The sequence below is a fragment of the Diorhabda carinulata genome, chromosome X (genome assembly GCF_026250575.1).
Source record: "Diorhabda carinulata isolate Delta chromosome X, icDioCari1.1, whole genome shotgun sequence".
Classification (NCBI taxonomy): domain Eukaryota; kingdom Metazoa; phylum Arthropoda; class Insecta; order Coleoptera; family Chrysomelidae; genus Diorhabda; species Diorhabda carinulata.
The window spans coordinates 21,528,506-21,553,259 of NC_079472.1; the positions used below are offsets into that span (position 1 = coordinate 21,528,506).

The 24,754-nt window shown below is 31.6% G+C and overlaps 1 protein-coding gene and 1 long non-coding RNA gene across 2 annotated transcripts; one reads left to right on the forward strand and one right to left on the reverse strand.

Annotated features, from left to right (window-relative positions):
* The first annotated feature begins 7 nt into the window (after positions 1-7).
* On the forward strand, positions 8-23,955 carry LOC130900952 (NAD(P) transhydrogenase, mitochondrial-like). The gene is made up of 19 exons (XM_057811971.1): positions 8-378; positions 13,134-13,403; positions 13,459-13,613; positions 13,673-13,813; positions 13,866-13,988; positions 15,614-15,801; positions 15,866-16,021; positions 17,561-17,765; positions 17,825-18,040; positions 18,276-18,502; positions 18,584-18,672; positions 18,830-19,028; positions 20,084-20,250; positions 20,382-20,519; positions 20,581-20,801; positions 20,857-21,008; positions 21,066-21,330; positions 21,543-21,785; positions 22,263-23,955. The coding sequence occupies exons 2-19, from the start codon at positions 13,162-13,164 to the stop codon at positions 22,370-22,372; spliced, it is 3,237 nt and encodes a 1,078-aa protein (XP_057667954.1). The 5' UTR covers positions 8-378; positions 13,134-13,161; the 3' UTR covers positions 22,373-23,955.
* Positions 9,371-16,942, reverse strand: LOC130900965 (uncharacterized). Its single transcript, XR_009060233.1, has 2 exons — positions 16,839-16,942; positions 9,371-9,745 (listed from the first exon to the last, which is right to left on the reverse strand). It is a non-coding gene; the product is annotated as an uncharacterized LOC130900965 (long non-coding RNA).
* Positions 23,956-24,754: the final 799 nt, after the last annotated feature.

Below are 24,754 nucleotides of genomic sequence, written 5' to 3' on the forward strand. Positions count from 1 at the left end.
TAAACTTGTAGTTGACGTGTAATAATTCATAGCCAATAGGTGAAAAGAACGTGGGTAATAAATTCATTTATTCTCAATCTGCTGATACCCATTATCATATCGTTAAACATTTTAGTTACCTATTTAACATAATGCATATCTTTAATATTTTTATACGAATGTGTAAACGTAGTAGCCGGCGAAACTGATGCCTCCGGCTCAATTCACATTGCCTACCTTCAGTCTAGAGCTCGGCTGTCTCGATTTAAACAACAGCTGAAAACGCTTTAAACTTAACAGTTGTTTACCACCAATACTTAGTAAACGAAACGTTTTATGATAAAATTTATCGACCGAAAAACTAAAAAACAGTGAAAATACATCCTAACCTTATTGTGGGTAAGTTTACAATTTTGATTTTATTTAGAACTAGGCCGAGATAATAATAGTTATGTACCAAGTGCACGTGGGATGCTGGGGACAACAAACGGTGGTTGCAACATTTTCAATTCGAACTATTCTTATCGTAGACTATACAATCCGACGAAATTATCGTAAGATTTGTACATTTTGTGAGTTAAACGGTCCTATTACTCCTATTAGTGAATTTTTATCCAATGCTTCATTGTAGATGTCAAGTGCTTACTGTTTTTTGTGAATGTCATTGTTGGACCATACACTAAATTTGGTTAGTTCTTAAATTGAGATGTTTCACACTTTTGAGGTGTGAATATAGCACGTTACTGTATTTTACTAGTATTTCAATTTTTATTGACAATAAAATTTTAAAAGAATGAAGTAACAGTAAATTTCGTCTCAATAAATATTTCATCATAATTAAATAAAAACGGTATCATTTATTTCGTTTCTATCAAAAATTGATAGTAGGTGAAGAATAGATAAGAAGTTTATCACTACATTTCTCATGAAAATACAAACAAATCAAGAATAAATATTATGAAAAATAAATATGAAAAGGTCAGTGTCATACGAATATAATAAATTTTGGTTTTCAAATAAATCAACGTTTTTGAAATAAATAAACAACACAGTAGGCTGCAAACTATTATTTATTAGAATAGGAAAAGTATATTTGAGTATATAGCAATTAAATTAATTATCCAAAAATCTAAATAAATAAATTTATTTCAATAATTTTTTAGAAGGTATTGAATAGGTATATTTTGACCTATTATTTAAAAAAGTTAAAACCTTTGAATATGCCAACTAATCGATTGAGTACCACATTTGCTTGAAGGCACGTCTGTTTAAAATTCATACCTGATTCGTAGTTTATTCTATTGAACCCTCGGAGTTATTGACACAACTTATAGCAGATATCTCGGTCCTTTTATAGGTCCTGTTACTTACCAATCAATCTGTTATGTTTTTGGTCAAATATTTTGTCTAGTAGTTGAACTAGTAGTTACTAATTTCTCATAGCCACTTTTAACATCTTAAAGGAATTAATTTGTCGACACCCCGACAACGAAAGTTCGAAAGGTAACAAAACTGGGGTGTGGTATAGATTAAATATTTTCTTTTAGATGTTGCAAGTGGCTATATATGTAACGCGTTAGCAAAAATCTTCATGCACGCGTCAGTGACAAGTCTCAACAAGCTTTACACAGTTTCAACTTGCTGTTTCGATTCATTTTATTATAGTAGAAAAAACTACCCCTCAGTCAAATTGTTTTAGAACATGTCTCAAATTTAGTTTAGTTTAGCGCTGTTAAAATATTTTTAACAAAAGAATGATTAACACCAACTCAATGGAGAAACAGAGACTGATTACAGTGCCCATTAAAATGGTTCTAAGTTTGTTTAGCGGGAAACGATAATCATTAGAGGATAACCGAAGTGGAGGAGGTACTGTGGAGGTGACTACTCCAGAAAACATTAAATTAACGGAAGAAGTTGTTCTAAGTGACCGGCGCCCAAAAACAGACTGAATTTCCAAAAACAAATGTGTCTTAGAAAGTTTAATCCAAGCAATTGCTTGGTGCTAAAACTACGGTCTTTTACTATGATCCGATATTCAAAATAGATTCCAAGGAGTGGCATTGGAAGGGAGAGCTCATGTCATAAAGGGAACGGAAAGCACCAAAAAAGTGACGGCTACAATCAAATACAACTGTGAACTCGGCAAGTTACTCTGACTTACTAAGGCAGTTGCCCTGACCTGGTGGTGACCGACCATTTTTTGTTGCAAAGTTGAAGGCCGATTTAAGGGGTGCAATATTTAACAGCGAAGATAAAATTAAATAGGCGGTTAGGTGGTATAGAAGTCTTAGTAAGACATTCTGAAAAGCGTGTGGAAATATATTGACAAATCATCACAGTTATTTTATTTATGACCTTTCTTTCTGCTAAACTAAGAACTTACAGACGGCACTACCTAATTTCAGCAACACTTGCTTAATAAAAGCGACGAATTAAGCTTTTCATCATTTAAAGAGCGAGTCAAAAAGGCATTCATTACATATCTAGCCTTATATCAAAACAGATATATTGGGCGAATGGTACACGATATTCATAAAACAGAAAACTGTTGTTGTCAAAAAATTGAAATTAAAAAGCTATGAAAAACAAAAATAATTAATGAATAATAAAAGAAGGTATTTTAATCCTCGAGAACTCCTCAGACACTACCACTATCACTGCTGGTTTTGAGCTCCTTCCTCTCCGGAAGCCCGAGAAATTATTAAAACCCGTTAACTTGGTTTTTTTTCATAATTATGATCGCGGGAATCTTTAGTAAATGAAAATGTATGAAAAATAAATTTTAATAATTCAATTTAAGTATTTTATTTAGTCAACTCCACTGATCGTTTGAAAGGTGAGTTTAGTTAGATAGTCCGGAAGCCAGATGTAACTATGGTTAATTATTTCCTTTTGAAAGATAATTGGTGATATGCATCAGAGAGTTGTGTAATAAAGACTAGTGAAGGTCAGCTGCGGCTCGGTTGGTGCAGTAGCCTCTCACGCACGACAAAAAAACTCCCAGCTGAACATTTGTAATCTGATTGTTCATATATTGCTGTGATATTTAAAACAATCAGCCAGTGAGTCGAGGAAAACCTGGTCAGCTAACGGTTTTTCCACCGAGATACAGCCAGCTGACTTATATACTTATTCACATCTACATACATAAGAAATCATCAATAAAATTTTTATTTGAGAGGAAATCACTGGAAATATAAATTTGTTTTTCATATTCGACGTGTCAACTGACGTATAATACACTATAGTATAGTCAGCTGATTGTTTTGTTTCCTCAAAATATTAAGATAGTTACAATTTCACCACACATTTTTAGTTGGGAGGAAATGAATTATTTTCTTTTTTTTTTTCTCATTTCATCCCACCCTCCGAACCGCAGCTGACGTTCATTAGGCTTTATTATACTTTCTGATACATTCTACTAATTATCTCTTAAGAGTAACTTGTATTTCTGTCACTGGCTCCTGGACTATAACCTTTGATATGGTTGCTGATAATGGATTTGGGATTTCTAATGTCTAATCATTTGTTGTTTCTGTTCTTAAAACGATTCTTTGAGATAAATTATACAAATTCCACGCCATCTTGTTTGTATCACAATTCAATGCATAATGTTTAGTAGACATAACATACGTATTAGTTCGTATACGTTCAGTGTTCAGAAAAAACAGTGATTCATTTTATGACTCTGAGAAGCTGGATTTATTTCTAAAGTTCGCCATGTTAATAAATTTGGTAAAATTTAATTTTGGGGAGACTTGGTGGGTATTATTTATTCTCATCGCGTGTGTAACGTTTTCTACCTGTTTTCGTTTTAAAAAAGAGATTAAGTTTTTGAATTGTGATGGTAACATTCAAGACCTGTCGTATCCGGTTTTTTCAATGTCTATTGAAAAATTACAACCGATTTAACAACTTGTTGCTAAGGCATCGACAGAATAAATTATTCTTGTTAATTCATAATCACCAGTTCAATAAATTCTTTAGATAATTCATGGTCAAGCCCTTTGAGAAAATACTGAAGATATTTTGTTCATTGTAATCATTTATTGAGGATCTTTATATAATTTTAACATAAAGGAAAATTAAAACTTCTTTTTAACTCACTTCTTATCTATTAGTGTAATTACTATTGAAAGTCGTCATAAATTATAATAATCTATTCTACGGGATTCCCACCTCTCCCTTGTTGAATCCTACTTATTCAATTCGAAACCGATCAACGTCAAGGTGTTTTCCAAGGATTGTCAATTGTATGACGACCCTCTCCAAACTCTACAACGTCGCGAAAAGTTTGTCAAAAAATAACAAGAAAAGAAGTTGACATATTAGCTTTGTTCGCGGATGAAATTCCGAAACAGTTTAGAACCGATCGCATGCGTACTTTAACCTCTCGCATTACAGAAATAGCACTAGAAATTCTGCTTGTCAATTATTTGAAAATAGAAGCAGCGAAGGAGTATTTGAATTATTTGTCCATAAGCTTTGAATCCATATCCATAAGATTTGAATGTTGATCCATGTAATCGTATACGACTGAATAGACTGTTCTTGCAGCAGTCGTTCAATTGCGTCGACGCATTACGCTGCTGCAAGTCGCTTTTACGCAGTGTAGGAAAACGACTTTATTTGATTCTCATTATAGACAAGTGCTCAGCGTTTTACGCCGACCATATTACGTTTTACGCCGCGTAAAATGTGCGTTGCTAGGAAAACACCCCTTGAAGGATGTAAAGCAATATAACGTGCAAAGCAATCCAGGGCGTAATAGGTATGTTTCACTTGTTTGTATCGTTTCACCTTAAGTGAAGCGACTACGACCAAGACTGAATCGCCATAATTTTCCAGTTTTCCCTTGCTTGGGGACACAACGAATATATGATTCTAAAAATGGACGATGCTAGAAGAAATCTGTTCATTCTATTGTCTCAGATCACCATTTCAAGACAGCAAAAAAAAAGAAATTTTACTAATGTTCGAAAAAAGAAAACATTAAATGTTAAATGCGCTATTTCAATCAATTTTTATACTAAATACACAGTTTACACTACTACTACACCAAAACTCACGATTTCACTGTAAGACGCGCGTTTTGATAACCAAGTTATCGTCTTTAGAGACTGAGTTTATCTTCAGTATGAATGTCGCCAACGGTTCCAGAAATTCTTGATTAATCAATTTTAATAAAAAGCGTTCCAGAGATAACGAAACAAGATTAAAACATTTTAATTTATCAGTTTAATCGAATATAGAACCGTTTTTGCTAGTTCTCACGATACGGTACTCTTTGAAGATTGGTATTCACGTGCTAATTTTCTTAGGAAACCCCGACTATTTTGCTCTTCTTACTAGTCTTTTTGCACTTTTTCGGGTAAAAATTTTTGGATTTTCACTTTTTGAGAGGTTCACACATGGTATTCCTCTATAGCTCTATAAAGCTTCCGCTGAAATATTCAAACTATGTCAGGCTTAGAGTTCTATACAACCAAATCATATATAAATGCTTTTTGACGTTTCTTACACAATTTTGTCTTCTTCCATACGAACTCCGATACCGAATCAGTGAATTTAGGAAAAATTTGTAATGCTCATGCTTGATTACGAACCAAACTATTATCGATTTCGTCAATGCGACCGACGAACAAGAAACTGTAACTAAAAACTCAAAACTCAGCCACCAGCGAACGGTAATTTCGAAAGTACGCATGGAAATCGGAATCAGAACTGAGAATTATATTTATTATATTATGAACGTCATCTCGAAGCCGCTATATTGTAAACGCTAGCTAGAAAGAGAGAAAAACATATCGCGGTTTGTATTTGAAAGGAATAGAGGAACTTTTATTTTACTAATGGCTTCTATATAGGAAATTTTCTTCTGCAGAACTGGTGTGCTTTTTTTGGATGATTTTTTTCGTATGCGGCACATCCGCTCAGTATGTGTACATCTGCAATCCTCTTTTTAGCGTGCCGTCTCAAGTCCCCTTGACGTTGGCGATCATCTTGGCAAAACTCTCTCTATCTTGAGCTAGTCTTAATAACTGTCCTGCCTCGCTTATCCCAGTCCATTCTCTAATATTCTTCAACCAAGAGGCTTGTTTCCTTCCAATTCCTCTACGACCTTCAAATTTACCCACCATAATCAACTGCAGGATACTTAACCGACTAACACGCATTACGTGTTCCAAAGGAGCTACTTTCCTGCATTTAATGTTATCCACCAACTCCCGAACCGCATTTGCTCTGTTAAGGACTTCATCATTTGTTTACATAACTGAACACGACATCTTGAGCATGCATCTATATAAGTCCATGCTTCGACACCATATAAGAGAACATTTGATCATCTGTTCACGGAGAGAGAAATTTTAAATTATCGTTAGAGAAGACTGATCTAATTTTAAAAAAATGTTACTCAAGAATTGTAATTGAGCTACCTCAATTCTACATTTTATTTCCTTATCGGGATCCAGTTGTTCAGTAATGTAGTAACCAAGATATTTGAAACTGAATACTCTTTGAATCATTTGTCCGTTTAACTGTAGCTTTATGTCATGGTACGGCAAGCGACTGGGTTTAGACCTATCTCTCTTCCCACTCTGTCAATGGCGTTTAAAAGGCATTGCAGTCCATTCAAGTCGTCACACTGTACAACTGTATCGTCTGCGTATCTGCTATCTACCCCCTGCGTGAAATTGAGACATGCATTGACTAGTCATAATGTTAAATGGCTGGTACAGCAGAAGCTATATTATCTCTTAACCATTTGGCTGGTGAATGGTATTGAATTTTAATGAGCTTGGTGCCTTTTTATTGTATACAATATGGTATGATCTCCACACGGAAAAGAATGCAATGATGCAATGGCAAGAGCCTTGCATAATGTTAAACTTGCATGATTCATCATATGAAATATTTCGTAGCTAAAGAAAATTACTTTTTACAATTGTAGAATTAAAAAATATGATGGCGTTGGTTTTTGTGTAAATATAATTATGAAATAAGGGGTATAAAGTATGTTTATTTAATTCTATTCAAATGATATCAAATTAAAATTCAAGGATATTATTACGTAACGAAAAGAAAATTTATGATAATCTTCGTTATCTGCAGTTTATTTGGAAAAACGCAAAAAAAAACAGATGCAATAAATTAAAGAGAATCCATAGATAAACAGTGTTAATTTGGTCAATACATTATCTAAAAAAAATCCAGAAATATAACCAGCACTATGATGAATTACTTTTTTACTTACCGAGAAAAAAGTGGCAAATTTCACACTAGTATAAATGTTAATTAGATGCCAAAACGAGACTGTAGTTACTTTCTATCGAGTTGTGCACTCTGTTTTTCCCACGAAAACTCATTAACTACACTTTAGTGAATACTGGCCTTGTAAAGCATAACATTATATATAAAAATCACTATTTCTGAGACATCGGGATTCCAAATGCAGTATTTTATGCTTAAGTGACATTATGGACAGAGAGAGCGAGAGAGACTTCCTTCACTTCCTCTGCAGGGCTGTAGTTTTGCTGTTTTATTTCTTCATTGCGCATATATCTGCTAACTATCGCATGAGTCAAGTAAGTTTGCTATTTGGGACATTCTGGAGGCTTTACATCCAGAAAAAATAATTTCTTTTAATTAGATCGGACTACGGTAACAGAATTATCGTTTCATCTTTGATTCTTCTTCAAGTATCATACACTTTGCAGCGTGTAGGTGATCCCAAAACTTCTGATCTATTATCTGAATGCACCCCTCTTCTGCACGACGAAAAATTGTTGCCGCACCCTGAATGCCACACCAGTCTCTTCCGTAGCCAGGAATGTTGTTTACACCCAAGTCCTCTCCTTCCATCAGTATGAGCTTGAGAGTTGAATATCTGCAGCAAGATGGATGCTCATGCTTTCATGAGATACGTGTTTTTTTATGTTTTTGAATAACATGCATCAATTCGTAAATAATGAAGATTATTCGCAAAATTTCTAACCTAACCAACTTTTGATTAGCTAGTATTTAACAAGATATTAAAATTTCTAGTCGAAAACATTTCTTTATTAAATTTAAATTAAAAACAACGTCCTGTAATTATTCATTAAAAATAATCGAACTAATCTTTTCGAAATATGTACAATGAACTGAATAATTTTTTCAAAACGATAATTTTAAAAATAACCTTGGGATATTTTTACCAAAACGAAAAGAATATTTCGTCGAAGTTTTATATCTGCGAGGAGCAAATGTAAATAAACTACGTTTCTATGCATATAAGAATTTTAATTATATTTTTATCTCAACAATTGTTACTTCCTTCAATAATTTTTTTTGCAAATTTATCTATGACTGAATGAGGCAGTAAATACAAAATTGATGCATTTCTACAAATATAGATTTGTCGCCAAAGACATACGTTAACATAAGGATTGTTTTTAGAACAAAAAGAAATGCTCGTCAAACTGTCTGTATGAGGTTTTTTCACGACTTTATAATAATAATTTGATGAACCACAAAATACGGTAAATGTTAAAAATAATAAACTATTCTGTCGCTGACAGCGGCGTCCCATTATTAGAATAACTGAGCTATGATATAGAAATATGGGTGATTCCGTTCTAACTGTGATTTTTTGTATTCAAAATTTCAAGATTTTAAAATTTAACTTTTCTAACTTTTTTATGCATATTATTCATCTATTTTACTGTAAAAATAAAACTCTAAGAGGAATTTACTACAACTTCAAAGTATCACGAGCAAGACACAAATGTCGGATTTTGAGTTCCACGGTACTGACTCATTTATCCACGGTACTGACATGGTAACTTAAGATATTAAACAACAAGTGCATCAATTTTCCTCAGTTTGATCATAAACATTAGAATTTATAAGGTAATTAGTTTAAATCATTTGTTACGACAAAAAAAATTAATAATTTATCGGTAAATTCTAGGAATGGACATGACACGGTACTGACATTCAAGTGATGTAGTATAAGTTTTCTTTAAGTGGCAAGTTATATTGTATAAAAATAATGTTTAAATATCTTAAGAATTATTCAATTAACACAAAATTTTTATTAATTGATTATTAATTAATGACTAGTACAAAAAAACAATACAGGACATTGAATATCACAGTTATAATGGAATCACCCATATATCATTTAAAATATTCGCATTTACATGTTGCACACTATACTTTTTCTACAACTGCACAAATTGAAAGAATAAAAGTAATGGAATTTAATTTTTATTTTTATGATTAGTAAAACCAAAATAATACTAACCTCTTAACTGTTAAATAATATTACTTGAACTTGTAGTTGATTGTGACGTTTTTACAATTTTGTATAGTTAAACCCGGAACTTCATTTCTTTTTATTAAATTTTCTGTGTTATGTTAATTTTAGATGTTGAGGGTTGATCGTTCATATACGGTGTATTTTCTGTCTCCATTTCTATAAAGGGTTCGAGTGGGTTTTCATTGGAGTTGATGATTTATTAGCAACTTCAATTTTATTTTCAATAAACTCTTCGATGTATCTTTCTGCCACGGTACTGGATTGACGTCACTTTTCATAGCAGTTGTAGAAAAAGAGGCATTTTAATACATGTATGTTTTGTTATTTTTCAGTACATGTGTGAAATAAGCTATTTTCTCAGGTAAAAATGAGAGTGCAATCTATCATTTTCATAAGTGGTCATAGGAAAATAATCTTCTACTAACCTTTTACTTTCCATATTGCTTGAATTTCGGTAACCTACGATATAATATGAAAAGTAATAATTAAAAAACAATACTTTATTGATTGCAAATTCAATAGAGTTAACGTCATTACTTTTTTGTTGTAAACTTAATTATCACATCTCAGTAACTTTTATTAAATCGATTTTTGGTGGGTTCCACACACAATTGTTTGTTGAAAAAAAATTAGCAGTCGTACAATTTATCGCAGTTATCAATTTCCTGTGCCAAATTTTTCTATTTATCAATGCTGTGCGCGTGGGATTTTTTTTTCTAAATGGCTTCCGATTTTACTTAACAACAGTAATTTACAAAAGTTGATAAGTCAAATAAAGCGTCCATTCAAAAAACGATTATGTCGAAGGTTCTATACTTATTTGTGCAATGTTTTGAAAAAGTGAAAATGTACTATTGATTTTAAATTTAAAGTAATTATAAAAACAATAGAATAACGATAATCTTCATTTTAAAATATCGTGTCTTTTCATTTATTTATTCTGTATAATCAATCATTATGAGACCTCAACCTCTGGATTTTAGCTCAAGGTACAGTTCTATCGACTACTTTGGCCAAGAAAGTGGTAAAACATCTAAAAGGACGACTTTACGACTACGCAAACTATTAATGACTCCAAAAGAATTGGGAAAGCGAAAATGGCTTTTGATTCTTTCATAAGAATTGAAAGTAATTGCAACTATTTCAGAAGAGTCAGAAATTATTTCAATTTCAATTATTTTCGAGAAATCAAGATCAATTTCCTCTGCAGAACTTTTTATGCCCTAAATTAGTAATTTGTCCTAGCAGTAACAGTTTCTTACCAGAACTTTTTACATTCACATTATTCACAAATAAACAAAATTGCTTTCAATATGTATAGAAAGCTCAAAAAAATCGGTTCACTGCATAAACCTTATGACACTTTACAATTTCTTATATTTTCCAATTCGTTAACAATGAAACTTTTTCCTGTTTTAAAAAATTTCTCAAGCATGAGAGAGAGACTCGTTAGTTTAGTTTGGCAAGAAATCGGTATATTTCTATGCAAGATACGAGAGTTTCAATGAATGGAAAAATATTCCTCTGCAGCGCCTTTTTACGCAGGAAATATGAACTATTTATTAATGATTAATTTGCCTACGAATTAAGCAATGCCGTGTAAATAGATATTATTATATGAAATGAAGTATAAAATATGAAATTGAATATTGTACAAAAAAATCAGATGAATAGGATAAAATTCAAACTTCAATATACGTATATTATTATAATTGTATGGGTATTGGTTACAACGTACAAATAGTACAATTATTTAAAAAAACATCTTGCAAATTAAAAAGCAAATGCTAGGAAATTGTTGAATACATTAACATGACATTAAATTTATTCAAAGTGTAACTGGAGTTAAATAATGTCGAACATTAAATAATAAGTGTATTTTGTATTATCCTTGGACATAAGTTCAAATATGCACAAGGTGAAAGTGAAATTTTTTTATATAGTTCCGAAATTTTTTCAACAAAAAATAAACAAATGACGATTCACTCGAAATTTTATTTTCGGCACAAAGTTTATTTGAAATGTGACTTCCATCTATTGGGACTATGGGGTGGATACGGCATCGACGCAATGCCTGTTTTACCAAAAATTCTTCCATAATGAAGAATGGGTCGGCGCGTTGTTGAGGTACCTACAAGATATAGCTTGTCTTAGCGACTTAGGACCGCTCAATGCTAACGTAGGCCTATCTACTCACTATTTGCCCGACAGTAACATATTTATAATAAACGGATATCAACTATCATTATCGTCTTTAATCGCGATTCTCATATCTTCGACGTTCCACTCCAATTTTGTATGTAAGAGCCTGGGTGATGCGCTCGCCTTCACTCACCTCGCGTTCCTGTATTTTTCGGCTGCTAGTCAAAGAACGTAAGAAGGGAATATAGAAAAAATAGAGAGTGTGGATGGCTAGCACTTCTGTCGCCTCCGCTCGCCAAACCTCTGCGCCTTGCGAGAGGCGGGATCAGGCATAACATTCACATCTCGTCTATAGTAAATATCTGTCTTAGTCAGCTTCTGTCGTCGTTCTGAACAAAACCTTGTAAATCCCTGTAGATAGATTTTCACAATTATTTTATAGGTGAGAGCTCGTGTAACGTCTTGCGAGGCACGAATGATTAGAATGATTAGAATGTTCACCGTCATCAGTGACTGTAGGACCACATTTAAATTAGTAAATAAATAACATATGGTTTTTTTCAATGGAGCAGTAGCTTCACTTAAATGGCTGTCACTTTCTGACTATTCGAAATGTCATGAAATCTTTTGAAAGTTGGTATTTCATAAACGCCATATGGAATTGACAGCGCCATCTGTGTGTCAGTCACACGACTTATTGAGTGATGTTATTTGTGATAAGTAGTTTCACAGGGACAGGGACAGGGACCTTATAGGATGACGGTTACTATATATAAATACAATTTTCCCCAAATCTTCTCTGGGAAAAATTAGAATTTGTTATAGGTTATAATCATTTTAAAACACATTAACACAACAATATAACATTTTATTATATCGAATTCTTAAAACACCCTGTATTTCGAGGTAATAACCTAAGCCTGCTTTTACTCCATCAATATTTCTCATATAAAAAGTATAATAAAGATTTGGTATATCTACTCAATTTATATTAGTTATAAATATTTTTTTTTTTGCTTTTTTCGTTAATTCATATTTTGAGTAATTAAATATTGTACAGCTTCCTTTTAATATTTTTATGCGCAAATTCCTTCAAAGGAACTATGACCTCGAACGAATTAAACTCATTTAGTTCTTTAATTGGTCTTAATATCAAAATTGAACTTGTTAACGACGCAATCTATCTCACAAATTTCCTTCCTCGTTCATGTGGGAAAAGCGTTAAAAGTACATCGAATCTCAAGGAAATAATTATAATAACACCATTGAGGTATTAATGACATAATAATTTATTAATAGTAATTTTAACAAAAGTTTAAATCATTAACATAACAGGAGTACAAGTTCATTAACATTTAAAGTCAAGGTTTGCAATAACATTAAAAAATTATCAACAGGCAGCATTTAAATATTCCGTTTGCAACTTCTATATATATAAATGGAAGTTTTGTATAAATAAATTCTTGAGCTGTTGATTAAATCTATACTTATTTTAGTTAAACTATTAATTTTAACGCTTCTAAATGTTCTTGATTTTAAGTCTCTTCTGTTTTAAAATTAGTTTTTTTTAAATAATTTTTGAAAGAAAGATAAAATTTGACCACATTGGAAAATGAAAGTTTTCATAAGCATGAGTGTAACAAGCACTTTTCTAAACTATTATACTATTTATTCGGCTGTATCTCCTCATCATATTTTTTTTAAGGCAAATGAGGACAGAATAAGTACCTACCATGACGAAAGGTATACTCAGTCTGCATTATTCTAGAAAACAAGTCAACAATGTTACCTATATCCTAACAAAATGGCAGAAGTTTCCAAGATCTAAAATATACATACACCGTGCAGAAAATACTACAACCCGTTATTTTTCCACGGGAAATAAATTGAAGAAAGAAACTGCTGAAGTATCAGGTATACCTTACAATAAAATCACCATTGGTGTCCCAAAGGAAATTTGGCAGAATGAAAAACGGTAAAGATAACGTTAAAAAATAATTGATTGGTGTGATTATTTTTTTTTATTCTAGAGTATCAGTAACTCCAGCTGTTACCGCGACTTTAGTGAAGAAAGGTTTCAATATAAACGTCGAAGAAGATGCTGGGCTTTCTTCAAAATTTAGAAATACAGATTATGAAAGTGCAGGTGCCGCTATAGTCGATAAACAAAAAGCGTTTTCCACAGGTTAAACAAAAAATGGATACAATTTGTTATAATATATCTAAACGTACTCATGCTTTCAGATATAATATTGAAAGTCAGGCAGCCACTCCAAAAAGAAGTTGAAAAATTTCAAGAAAACTCTACTCTAATTTCCTTCCTTTATCCTGGTTTGAACAAAGATTTAATTCAACAACTTGCACAAAGAAAAATTAATGCTTTCGGTAAGTGTGTGCCATACTTAAAATCATTTTGTGAATAATTATTTTTTCTTAGCAATGGATTGCATTCCTAGGATAACCAGAGCACAAGTTTTTGATGCTTTAAGTTCTATGGCGAATATTTCAGGCTACAGAGCAGTTGTAGAAGCTGCCAATCATTTTCCTAGATTTTTCTCAGGTAAATAAAAACAGATTATCGTTATTTGACTCTATAATTCATCTCAATTTGTATTACAAATCAAAACTAAGTTTGCTTTCTAAAATTTAGAAGAACAATATTGTTATATTATCAAAATTAACCCAAACTACATATTATAGATAGTTTATACCTATATTCTTGACATTTTTTTTAAATGATGACAGTCAATTGTTGCCAATATGAAGTCCTACAATAATCTAATGAGCTCTTTAGAATAATTAAAAAACATTACCAAGCTAGAACAGTCTAAACACTCTCCAAAACATTCAGTAACTGCCTAATCATAAAGGAAAAACCAAGTACAGGGAAAAAAGAATATTGTTCAATTGAAACAGCTCTATAATATTGAAACTGCCTAGTCATAGACAAAAAGGCCAAGTTAAATGGTAAAAAGAAAAATATTCAACTGAAACATGCTCTAGACTATTCATTAACTGCCTAATCATGAAGAAAAAAGGCCAAGTACAGGGAAAAAAGAATTATCTTTAACTGAAACACGCTTTAGAATATTGTAACTGTCCAATCATAAAGGAAAAGATCAATTTACAGGGAAAAGAAGAATAATCTACAATTGAAACAGGTTCAAGAATAATCATTAATTGAGTAATCATAAAGGAAAAGGCCAAGTTAAAGGAAGAAAAGAAAAATATTTAACTGAAACACAAATATTCATTAAGTACTTGAAGGGAAATACCAAGTTATAGGTGAAGAAAAATAATCTTCAATTGAAACACGCTCCAGAATATTTTAACTGCCCAATTATAAAGGAAAAGTCCAAGTTATAGGGAAAGAAGAATAATTTACAATTGAAACACGTTTTGGAATATTTATTAACTGAATAATCAAAAAGTAAAAGGACAAGTTACAGGAAAAAGAATAATCTATAATTGAAACGCGTTATAGAATATTCATTAACTGAGTAATCATAAAGGAAAAGGCCAAGGTACAAGGGAAAAAAGAATAATCTTTAATTGAAACACTTTCCAGAATATTCAGTAACTGCCTAATTATAAAGGGAAAGGCCAAGGTACAGGAGAAAGAATAAGAACTTTGGAAAATGCTAAAGACAGTCCAAAATAAATCTAGAAAAATTTCAAAAACTTACAAAACTCGATAAATCGGTATTTCACTTTCACAGAGAAGTTTAGATAAAGAAAGGATCATGAGTATTAACTAGCAAATCAATTTTCGAAACTGAGAAATGTTAAGGAAAAAACCTATAATAGAAGAAATAAACATAACAAGAGCATTGCTTTAATGCATGTATTCGCAATGAGAGGAAATTTTAAAAGATTAAAAAAATTAGGAAAAGAGACTGGCTAAGAGAAATGAGATATGAACTAAAAAGAAAACTGATAGTAATCAGTTTCAATGTATAAATATATATTTATAAACATTCTTTTTGGAACCATAATTCACTTCAGTGTATACTATTTATAGTAAAAAATTAAAATTCTAGTTAAGCTGACGTGTTATGGCATCAAAAGTTGTTGTGAATTGAGTAAATTGTTTTACAAGGCAAAAGGCATATTAAATAAGTAAATTATTTATTTTAGTCATCTTAATAAAAATTTTTCTATATTTCTATAAGATCCAACTTGTAGGTCAAATAACGGCTGCTGGTAAAGTCCCTCCTGCTAAAATTCTAGTCATCGGAGGAGGCGTAGCTGGCTTAGCAGCCATAGGACAAGCAAAAAGTATGGGTGCCATAGTTAGAGCTTTTGATACAAGAGCTGCGGTAAAAGAACAAGTTGAATCGTTAGGTGCCGAATTTTTGACAGTGAATATACAGGTACATATCATTTTTACCTTATTCTTTGTTGTATATCTTTATATCACATTTGAAATTATTTTAGGAGGAAGGTGGCACAGCTGGTGGTTACAGTAAAGAAATGTCTCAAGAGTTTATAGACGCTGAACATGCTTTATTCGCCAAACAATGTAAAGAAGTAGACATTATAATATCTACTGCTTTGATACCTGGTAAAAAGGCACCTCTGCTGGTACTCAAGGTAAATTATGATCGATATAAAATCTTCTAATCAGAAATATTCCACTTTTTATCACAATGAGATTGGAAACATTTGGATCATTATGTTACGAAAAGGGGCACTTTATAATTTAAATTTAGTAATTTATTCAGTTTATCTAGTATTTATCGTTACTTCACAATTAATTATCAAAATTCGAATAAATACGTCGCTCCACTAGTTTTCTTTGTAGCGGTTCGGCCTGAATGCTACGTCATCATCGCCGATTACCTGACTATAGAATTAGTCTGCTCAAAATAATAGATAAAAATATTGTATTGTACCAAAATGTATATATACGACAATAACACACCAAATAAAATATCCATTAGCATACCAAAAGGAGAGAAAATACGGAAACATTGTTGTAATGCATTAGAATTGGACCTCTCCGTGATACCTTTGATTTTTAAAAACTTAATAAGTCGGAGCTAGTTCTTCGCTTCGTCGATGCATTAAATATTCAAGAATGGAATTGCTTGCAACCTCCTGTACTTCCAACACAATCGCGACATTAGAAACCTTAGAACACGGATATTTTTTTCGTTACAAATTAAAGTAACCCGCTACCGTATCTACGTACCCTGTTGAATTATCGCCCTAAGACACTCTATCTACCTAATACATTATCAACTAAAATATTGATTTTCTCATATATTTCAAATTTATAATAAATATTATTATGAATAACAGTGAAAATCATTTATAAAATCATTATTTCTGATATACGATATACGATTATTTCTGATATTTATACGATTTCTATTCGTGGGGTGAATAAATAAACACTATCTCTTACGTTCTTAATTCTTTTAAACACTGTACACTATACTTAACTAACTTATAACGATTAGCGAATTGTTTCTATTTCGGTCTGTTCCCTACGACTATTTACTATAAACTATCTAAACTACGCTCCAAAAACTCCTTATATATCACTAGAATCGTCTAAATTCATTTTAATTTCAATTCTGTATTTTCTCTCGACAATAAATACTGAATGACGTGTGAAGCAAACTAGCATCTAGAGTAAACATTTCCTTCCTAGAAATTAATTCAAAATAATCAATGTAAATAAACTGATTGTTATAATAAAAAGTTGTATAAAAACAAACATCATACTTTAATCAATCAATACTTTTACTCGCAAGTCAACTCTTTGTCGTCAAAATAGTAACTAGTCTCTCTAGCCAGTGGCATTTTGTAAAACTGACTGGCTGTTCTCCTACACAATCGGGGCTGATGACATAGTACTTATTTGGAATGGGTTTTGGGAGGTACGAAATATATCCAGACTTCAAGACTATTAATACTAATCCTAACGATTTGACATAAACACCTTTATTCTTGTAAAATTTTGTTAATAAAAAATATGCTTTTTCAAAAATTTCCAGGCCCATTGTTTATTTTTGTAATTATGTCACCAATGTTGAATGTTAATTATTTATAAGTGTATGTTGTTGATTTACCATAATTATTACAATAATTACATTTTATTTGCAAAAACTAAATTTATTTTAGGAACATATAGAATCTATGAAACCTGGAAGTGTAGTAGTAGATTTAGCTGCAGAATCAGGTGGTAATATCGAAACAACAAAACCTGGAGAAATATACACATACAACGACGTCGTACACGTTGGAATAACTGACTTTCCCAGTATGCTTCCCACGCAAAGTTCGACACTTTATGCCAATAATATTTCTAAGTTTTTACTGTCGATGGGTAACTTATAACTGTTATAAAGTTTATAAATATTCATATTAATTAACATCATATTTCAGGTGAACAAAATCATTTTAATATAAACCTGGATGATGAAGTTGTTAGAGGAAGCATAATTTTGAATAAAGGACAACTAATGTGGCCTCCTCCACCACCAAAAACGAATCTGTCAGCTGTTACTCCAGCTAAAAAAGAATCTGAAGTCCTTCAAGCCGTACCCAAGGAAATTTCTCCATTTAGAAATGATTTAAATAAATCTTTGCTTCTAACAACAGGTAGGTAATAAATTAAATTTTTGTTACACATCTTGGGTATAAATTATATATTGTGACCAAACTATCTCCAATAGGTCCTAGAATATTCTTGTATGTTCTTGGAAAACAGTTTCATAGTATATCGGACTGTGTAACCATACAGGTTGGCAAATTTACAGGGAAAGTAGAATATATTATGATTAAAAAACTAGTATAGCCTGGTTATATTATATTGATTCAAAAACATTTTTTGTAGGAATTGGATCACTCTTGGGATTAGGAATGGCTTCACCTAATCCAGAATTTACATCAATGTTGACAGTATTGGGTCTGTCAGGTATCGTGGGCTATCATACAGTGTGGGGAGTTACACCTGCCCTTCACTCTCCATTGATGTCTGTTACGAACGCCATTTCTGGTATAACAGCAGTTGGAGGATTACTCTTGATGAATGGAGGATTGTATCCTACTAATTCTGTAGAGGTAACAGATTATTTTTCCTAATTCAATCCTTATTGCTAAATATATATTCTTTATTCGATATTTTTTTTTGTATTTTAACAGACCCTAGCAGCTGCAGCAGCATTTGTATCATTCATTAATGTATTTGGTGGATTCTTAGTCACTAAAAGAATGTTAGACATGTTTAAAAGGTACGTTGTCCGTTTTTCCAATATATCAAATAGAATTAAAATGAAATTTAATACTGCAGAGTGTAAATTGAAATCATCACAACGATATATGGTAAGTAGAGAAAACTTTTTAGAATCTTTATTAAACTTTACAAATATAGTGATTAAAATGTTCCAGGCCTGGAGATCCGAAGGAATATAACTCTTTATATGCAATTCCGGCGGTTGGATTTATGGGAGCGTATGGCTGGGCGACAATGAATGGTTTAGCTGAAGTTCATCAAGCTGCTTATCTCGCGGCTTCCTTATGTTGTGTAGGCGCCTTAGCCGGACTAAGTTCGCAAACAACATCAAGGTTAGGAAATAATTTAGGAATAGTAAGTATTGGTGACTTCCGGAACCTTAATCTTTAAATGAGCTCCAAAATTAACGCATAATTCGATTTTGTGACAGGTAGAAAAATGTATGATATTGAATCGATTTTTGAAAAATTCACACTTGTACTATGACGGTTGATTAACCCATCTACAATTCTCTTATCATAACCGTTAAGTACAACTACATCCTCAGAAAAGTCCTTTCTTTGTTGTATCTTTCGATGTTGAGTGGAAAATGAATTAAACGATGTACCAGGAAAAAGAGACCTGGCCATTTGATGTTGGATGCCGTGGAAGAAATCAGCTGGAATATACCAGCAGTGTTTTTTTCTAAATATATCGAATTCTAGCCTATAACTATATTAATGTCTAAAAATAGTAACTGTCCATTATTTTCTGTCAATTTCGTGAGTAGACTTTATGAATGGACAATATAAAGAAAATACAATTCAAATGTCTGTACAATACCTTGTAAAAATTCTGAAACTCTTAACTAATCTGCTTTTCAAAGTGACTCATGAATAGTTCAGCCATAAACAAAGAAAATTCGCTCAATTATATTTATACAAAGGGATTGGAAGGAAATTTTAACAGGGTGCTTTTAAACTTTGTTTATAAATTCAGCAATACGTTAAAACAATTGTTGGGTAATCCTAACGATAAAATAACAGATTTGGCAAAAAGTGATATCTATGAAATTTGCTAGCACACATAATATTTATGAAGCTTTCCATTGGTTACTTTTAATGTATTTTTGCATAAAAAATAATGTTCAACATATTTATCTATATGATTTCTTTTAATTTAAGTCAATTGTGAAAAATTTAGGGTAACTGGATATGTTAGAGACACTGAGCACACCGGTCATTCAAATATCGATATATCTAAGAAGTTCTGACTAAGTAAACTCGTACTTTATAATTCAATAAAAAAATAACAATATTAAGACTAAATAATTTGTCTTCTACTTTATTCGAATTTTGTTTTAATTTTAGAACCTTCATTAGTATGTTATGATTTATTTGATATTTTGTTTATTAATTTTTATTTTCCAGATAGGAGTTGCTGGTGGAATAGCAGCTACTTTAGGACAAATAGCCCCGAACCACGAGGTATTAGCTCAAATGGCCGCCTGCGTTTTAGCTGGTGGTGGTATTGGTACCTTAATAGCCAAAAGAATTCAAATCACTGACTTACCTCAACTTGTAGCCGGATTTCATAGGTACTGGCATATATATTTTTTTATTAACAAAAAAATTCATCTTTTTAACTCAACATGATAACCGTTAATGTTGAATTTGATTTATTCAATTAATTTGAATCTAAAATATGACTACGCATTTTTTATTTCAGTTTGGTAGGGCTGGCTGCAGTGTTAACATGTGTAGCTACTTTTCTTCATGATTTTCCCACTTTTGCAACCGATCCAGCAGCTAACGTCGTTAAAACAGCCTTATTTTTAGGTACATACATTGGAGGTGTGACTTTCAGGTATGTAAAATCAAAAATCATTACAAGAGAATCAGCATATTTAACTATTAATTTGTTTTAGTGGATCACTTGTAGCTTATGGGAAACTCCAAGGTCTCTTAAAATCTAATCCATTGCTTCTCCCTGGTAGGCATGCATTGAACAGTAGTCTCTTGTTGGCCAATATTGCCGCTGGTGGATACTTATTTTATGATCCTTCGTTGGCAGGCGGTTTGGGAGCTCTAGGAACTACTGCTGCTCTTTCTTCAGCCATGGGGCTCACATTAACGTGTGCAATTGGAGGTTACATTAACATTAAAATGTCTTCATTTTATTTTTTTAACGTTCCGATTTACAGGTGCTGATATGCCTGTAGTTATCACAGTATTAAATAGCTACTCAGGATGGGCACTATGTGCTGAAGGATTTATGCTTAACAATAATTTAATGACGATTGTAGGGGCTCTGATTGGATCGTCTGGTGCAATTTTATCATACATTATGTGTAAAGTAAGTCATAATAAAACACATTTGTCAAAAATTTTTAAAATTACAATTATTTTTTAGGCAATGAATAGGTCACTTCCCAATGTAATCCTCGGTGGTTATGGAACGTCAAGTACAGGTACTGGTAAACCAATGGAAATTACCGGAACACATACAGAAATCAATATAGATGGTGCTGTTGAAGCTATTAAGAATGCTAGAAATATAATAATCGTTCCTGGTTATGGACTTTGTGTTGCTAAAGCCCAATATCCCATCGCTGAGATGGTTGCTAAGCTTAAAGCTGCTGGAAAAAATGTTAGATTTGCCATCCATCCAGTGGCAGGTGAATATCCACAAAAGATACCACAAGATTTAATGATCATTGAGAAATTTTTTGTAAAATATTCATCCCAAAGATTGCTTTTAGATTTAATGTATTAATAAGATATGTCTATTGTATTTGTAAGTTAATGGAAGATCAGAAAATGAAAAAAAAAACATTGCAACTATATATTCTAGAAGAATCAGATGTTGTATTTTGTATCAATATTTTAGGAAGGATGCCTGGTCAACTAAATGTTCTCCTAGCTGAAGCAGGGGTACCATACGATGACGTATTAGAAATGGAAGAAATCAACGATGATTTTCCTGAAACTGACTTAGTATTAGTCATTGGTGCTAATGATACAGTAAACAGCGCAGCTTTAGAAGACCCCAACTCACCAATTGCCGGTATGCCTGTACTTAATGTATGGAAATCAGAACAAGTCATTGTTATGAAAAGATCATTAGGTGTAGGTAAGTATCAGGTTTTAAATATTTTACATAAAGCCCGAGAATCATTTAAACTTTCCCATTAATAAATTATATCGTCGCTCAAATAGTGTCTTAAGTCTATAAAATTAGAAAATCTTATTTATTGTTACTAATCGTGTTAAACATTTAATAGTCTCATCTCAAATAAAGTCTTATGAATAGCTAATATTGAGGTAACTTCGTCAGTTTTTTAGTTATCATCGTAAAAGTGGATATGATATTGCAAATAATACACTGGATTGTTATATAATTATGATTTTGACCTTTTTCCAAATTTACCTGTGATTCTATCATGTTTTGCTTTTATAATCAGAAATTTTTTTAAAGTTCATCAGTACTGTTTCAAAAACCTTAGAGCACTTCAGAATATTCCATCACTCCATAATCATATAAGTAAAGATCAAGAAAAAAGAAAGTTGATACCTATCTAGCCTCATTACAATATTTTTTTTATTTCAGGTTATGCAGCTGTGGATAATCCAGTTTTTTACAAACCTAATACAGCTATGTTGCTCGGAGATGCTAAGAAAACTTGTGATCAGTTATTAGCCAAAGTTTCAGCAGATTAGTTTAAATTTTTTTTAATTAAGTTTCAATTTTTGTAAATATATATTTTTTTAAAAATATTCGCGAAGGAAAACATTTTTATAACATAGTATTGAGAATTGAAAGGAAAACGGTTATTGTTATGTATCTTCATGCTAACCAATGTTGGTTGGCCATATTGTTTGTATTAAAACTACTTTGGAACACACTATTTATTAAACAATAAAATAATTAGTTAAACTTGGTTTCAGTAATCCGACGGCCATACTCGACGAATGCCAGACTGTATCTGTTTACAGACAGCTTTTAAATACTAAAATCCTATTGTACAAAAGACTATAAATAATTTATGTATATGTATGGTCGTTAGGGTCACATCGATATAAAATAAAGTATGTAATTTGATACGTTAATAGAACTTCAAGTGTCTAAAGAACACTTGGGGTGAATTAACTATGATGTGGGTCCCCATTAGGATCTTGATGAATAGGTAGCTAAATTTATGATTCTTCACAGTCACATTTATATAAGATAAATATTTAGTAATCCGAAACGATACATTAATGGAGGGTAAAATAAGGAACCCTTTGTATTACCCAACCGGATGATTAATAGATCCTAATGGTTTACACACAAGAGGTTGTATCTCTGTCTGGGTTACATTCGTGCAATGGTTTTAAATTTAAATAAGAAATTATTATGTCAAAATAGTTATCATAATTTCTTTTAATAAGTTACTTTATTTGAGGAGATGATATGCAGAAAAAGTTTTTCTACAGAAAGACCATTTCGTGCCATTCTTTTTGACTTTTTCACCAAATCTTTGGATCGAAAGGATTTTGCTAAAGGCTTTGTCGCTAATTAGTTTTATATTTAATTTTGTTGTTCCAATCAATTTCTGGTAAATATCATTTCGCTAAGCTAAGATGGAAACATGTTGCTGATATAATAATATAAAATCTTTTTATGCTAAAAATTACTGCTGTTTAGTTTGTTAATTTTTGTCTTTGAGACCATTTGGACTGTTAATAATGTAATTTACTATTATAACACAAAAAATGAAACAAAATATAAACAAGAATATCGAAGTTTGCCAGCTTGATAGATATTATTAATTTTTTGTATAAAAAATATGATTCAGTTTTAGGATATCATTCTTAAAACAACATAACTGATTTCTTGTTTCTATTTGATTTCTGGTTCTGTAAGGACAATTATAATAACTTGATCCAGGCATTTTTGGAACCTTTGAAACAAGCGTAATTCAACTTCGAGAAATGGGTTGAAAAATAATTTCTTTGATTACTTGAATTAGTAACAACTCTTCAGAAAAATTGATGTTTTTTAGACCTGTAATTAGATTGATGTACATTATTAATTGTAGGGAAAAGATCTGAGAGTAAATTATACTGCGAGAAAGCACCTTTAAACTCCGAAAACTTCTTTTGCATATCACCTTCTCATTTTTAATTGCTCTAATGTGTTACATCATAAATAATTTAAGAGATTATTAAGAGACATTTGTATAACATTGAATTATTATACAAAAGTTTCATTTATGTAAAATGTCCATGTTGCATGTTGAATAAAATATTTTGTATCAATATATGTGAGGTTTATTGAATAATCTAACTAATTATAAAAATATCTACCATGGGGTAAACAAATTGTTTGGCCGTAAGTTTTTGAATGCTTTGGGAATTTATTTTTTCGATTTTGGACCTTGTTTTAATCAGTTTCATAGCAAGTTTGTCCTTTACCTTTTAGCTTGTAATGTTAACGTTAAATAGTTTTTACGTTATAAGCTCGGGAAGTGATTTAGGATGAGGCGACAAAGGGGCCGAGTCAAGAATATATAATCGAGTACCATAATAACTTCACGGACGTATATTGTAATATGTTTTTTTCATACTGTTTTCGGTTTTAAATAAGTAAAATTATATTAAAATATCAAAATTCATATTTGACAATTTTACTGAAAAATAGCTCCTTTGATTATTCTCTTATGATTTAAAAAAAGTCACGAAGGTAACATTGTAAACAAAGATTTTTTTATTTCTCATTATTTCAAACGGGATTGGGAGAATTTAAGAGTACTGTAAAGTACAAGGATACTGTAAAGTGCAGTTTTCCGGACTCAAATTAGTACTGTAAAGTAGACTGAAGTGTCACAGTATGAAAAAAATATATATTTACTCATGTTTTATATACTTGTTAGTTGTTAAACTAACACTAACAACTATCACTACCGGAAAAACCAAAAACTTCACTTGAAGTTCACGAGTCATGGGGGTTGCATCTGGCGGTCAGATACGACAACTGGACGTCATCCATATTGTTGATGCGTTTTTCCAAGATGATCATAGCACCATACCTTTGTCTTTCAATTATTTTAAACAATTACT

Coding starts and splice junctions, on each gene's coding strand:
- LOC130900952 (XM_057811971.1), top strand. CDS start 13,162: ATGACGAAAGGTATACTCAGTCTGCATTATTCTAGAAAACAAGTCAAC. Junction 13,404..13,458: donor ATTTGGCAGAATGAAAAACG/GTAAAGATAACG, acceptor TTTTTATTCTAG/AGTATCAGTAACTCCAGCTG. Junction 13,814..13,865: donor AAGAAAAATTAATGCTTTCG/GTAAGTGTGTGC, acceptor ATTTTTTCTTAG/CAATGGATTGCATTCCTAGG.